The following is a 2,113-nucleotide window of genomic DNA, read 5'->3' on the forward strand; positions in this document are numbered from 1 at the left end:
CCTGGCAGAAGACTTCAATGCTGTGAGTCTATATACGTTTGGATGAGTAACCCACAAAAGGATTAGAGTTGTCTTCCCCCGAGACCTAGACACTGGTGGTGGAATAAGGCAGAGGGTGAGTGGGACAGAGAATAAGGGAGGAGATGGGGTGGACGTGGGTGAAAGTTTGCCCGCATGAGAGAGAACCTGGGCCAGGAGCTAAATAAAGCCATTCATCTTGCAAGATGATTGGCTTCGGAGCAGGATAGCAATGTGCTTTTATGCCCACTGTATGTCACTCTACCTTGCATTTCTTTCCGGTAGGGGTTTAGCATTGGGATCAATGTTATCGATAAGGCATGACTGAAGAGTTCAACATTGCCAAGTTATTCACACACAACTTTTCTGTAGGACTTTACCTCTAAATTTGAAAATAAAAACACTATGACTTTAACTACTATAAGAATTTTTTATAACTATTTTGGACAATGTGATGATTTATCCTGCAGCAATGCTTTGTCTTTTCTTTCTTTAGTCCTTTTGTGCCCACATCAAGTTTTTGTACAGCCTATATTTTATTTATGTTAACCTCATAGATTTAAAGGGTGTTTTATTTACAACAAAGATTGTGTAGCAAAACTTGCGCTATTTAAGACTTTATTTTCATATTTCTATTTAGATGGTGCATTAGAACACTGGCTGGGCAGGTAAAATTTAAAATCAAAATATCATACAGCAGATAAGAAGTAGATGTATGCAAATCTTAAACTCTCAAATAAACACTGAAAACACAAAGCATGTGGTGTTCTATTAGATCTAGTTGACACTTCCTGCTATACGTATGTACAAATTTCGATTACTCAACAGAACATGGGCACCTCTCAAACTTGCTGTTATCAACAAGCAGGACTTTTTTGTTCATGTTTTAAATAAATCACTTTTTTATCATAGGACCTAGAAACTCACATATATTTTTTTATTTTACTGACCTGTCTAGCTTTATACAGTACAACACAGTGAGTTTACCTCATTTAGTAGGCTGATTAGCCAATTATTTCTTCAAGTGTTGAGAATACATTAAGATTACATTATGTTTATATAATTTAAACACAATAACAAATTGATTGCACATTGAAACCTGTGTTAAAATTTTTAAGACGATTCCAGGTATATGTTAGAATTGTACCCTCGCTGCCTTTACTTGTAAAGATATAAAATACTTCTTATAATACTTTCTGAATTCCTTGTCTCGCAATCCATAAACAACTGGACTAAGAAACCTAGGAAAGACCTGAATTAACACAAAAGTAATATTTTGTATAGATTTTCTCTGATTGGGAAGGAAGTATATCAAAAGCTGCTTTAGAAGAGGTTGCACATACACCATAATGCACAGCAGTGTTTGAAAACCATGAAGCAAGATAGTATTTCTTGCTTTTCTAGCATCTGAATTTACAGCTTTTGCTGCAAACAGAATTTTGAAATATGTGTAAATCAGAGTGAGACAAACCACCACCAGAAAAAATATATGTGATGCATCTCTCTTAGTTGTACCGTAGCTGTTTCTGAACACAGATTCCCTGTCACAGAACAATCTCATTTTCATGAAATGCAGCTCCTCTGTGATAAAAAGAGTGAAGACATCAGGCAGGACAGCGAGCAAGCTTATTGCCCACATAAGAGCTATCATAATATAGGTTTTCTTTACAGTGCATATATTTTCATAGCGGAGAGGAATGCAAACAGAGATATAACACTCTACTGCCATGCACGCCAGATTTAATGGAGTGTTTGTGTTTGTGAGAATAGCGGGCAAAAGGAGGACAATGCACACAGAGACGTAGATGGTGTAGAAGGTATGGGCAAAGATGTAGAGGGAAATGCTTGCTGTCAACTGGATCATGTCGTTCAGCACCAAGTGGATGAAAAGGATGTAGCGAGGACTGAACCTGAAGATCTAAAGTACAGAAATCCAGAGTTAAACTGTAAGGTTGTAAAAATTACTGGAAACTAATTTACACAGAAAAGAAAATCACATTAAGAACTTATTAGGAAGAAAAACATACGAAAGCTGGAAAAGTTGCAAACTCTCCCAAGTTTATCTTTTTACCCCACTAGTGAGATTCAAAAAAGA

At 36.4% G+C, this 2,113-nt stretch overlaps 1 protein-coding gene across 1 annotated transcript in view; it reads right to left on the reverse strand.

Annotated features, from left to right (window-relative positions):
* The window catches only part of LOC107101991 (olfactory receptor 2AG2-like), a gene marked incomplete at its 3' end in the record, with an annotated part of 11,415 nt that overhangs the window by 6,494 nt on the left and 2,808 nt on the right, over positions 1-2,113 (reverse strand). Inside the window, exon 2 of the mRNA XM_015401098.1 lies at positions 1,200-1,936. Within this exon, the coding sequence (XP_015256584.1) occupies positions 1,200-1,936 (737 nt within the window). The remainder of the gene's footprint in view (positions 1-1,199; positions 1,937-2,113) is intronic.

Source organism: Cyprinodon variegatus, unplaced genomic scaffold (genome assembly GCF_000732505.1).
Source record: "Cyprinodon variegatus isolate N-32 unplaced genomic scaffold, C_variegatus-1.0 Scaffold1184, whole genome shotgun sequence".
NCBI classification, from domain to species: Eukaryota; Metazoa; Chordata; class Actinopteri; order Cyprinodontiformes; family Cyprinodontidae; genus Cyprinodon; species Cyprinodon variegatus.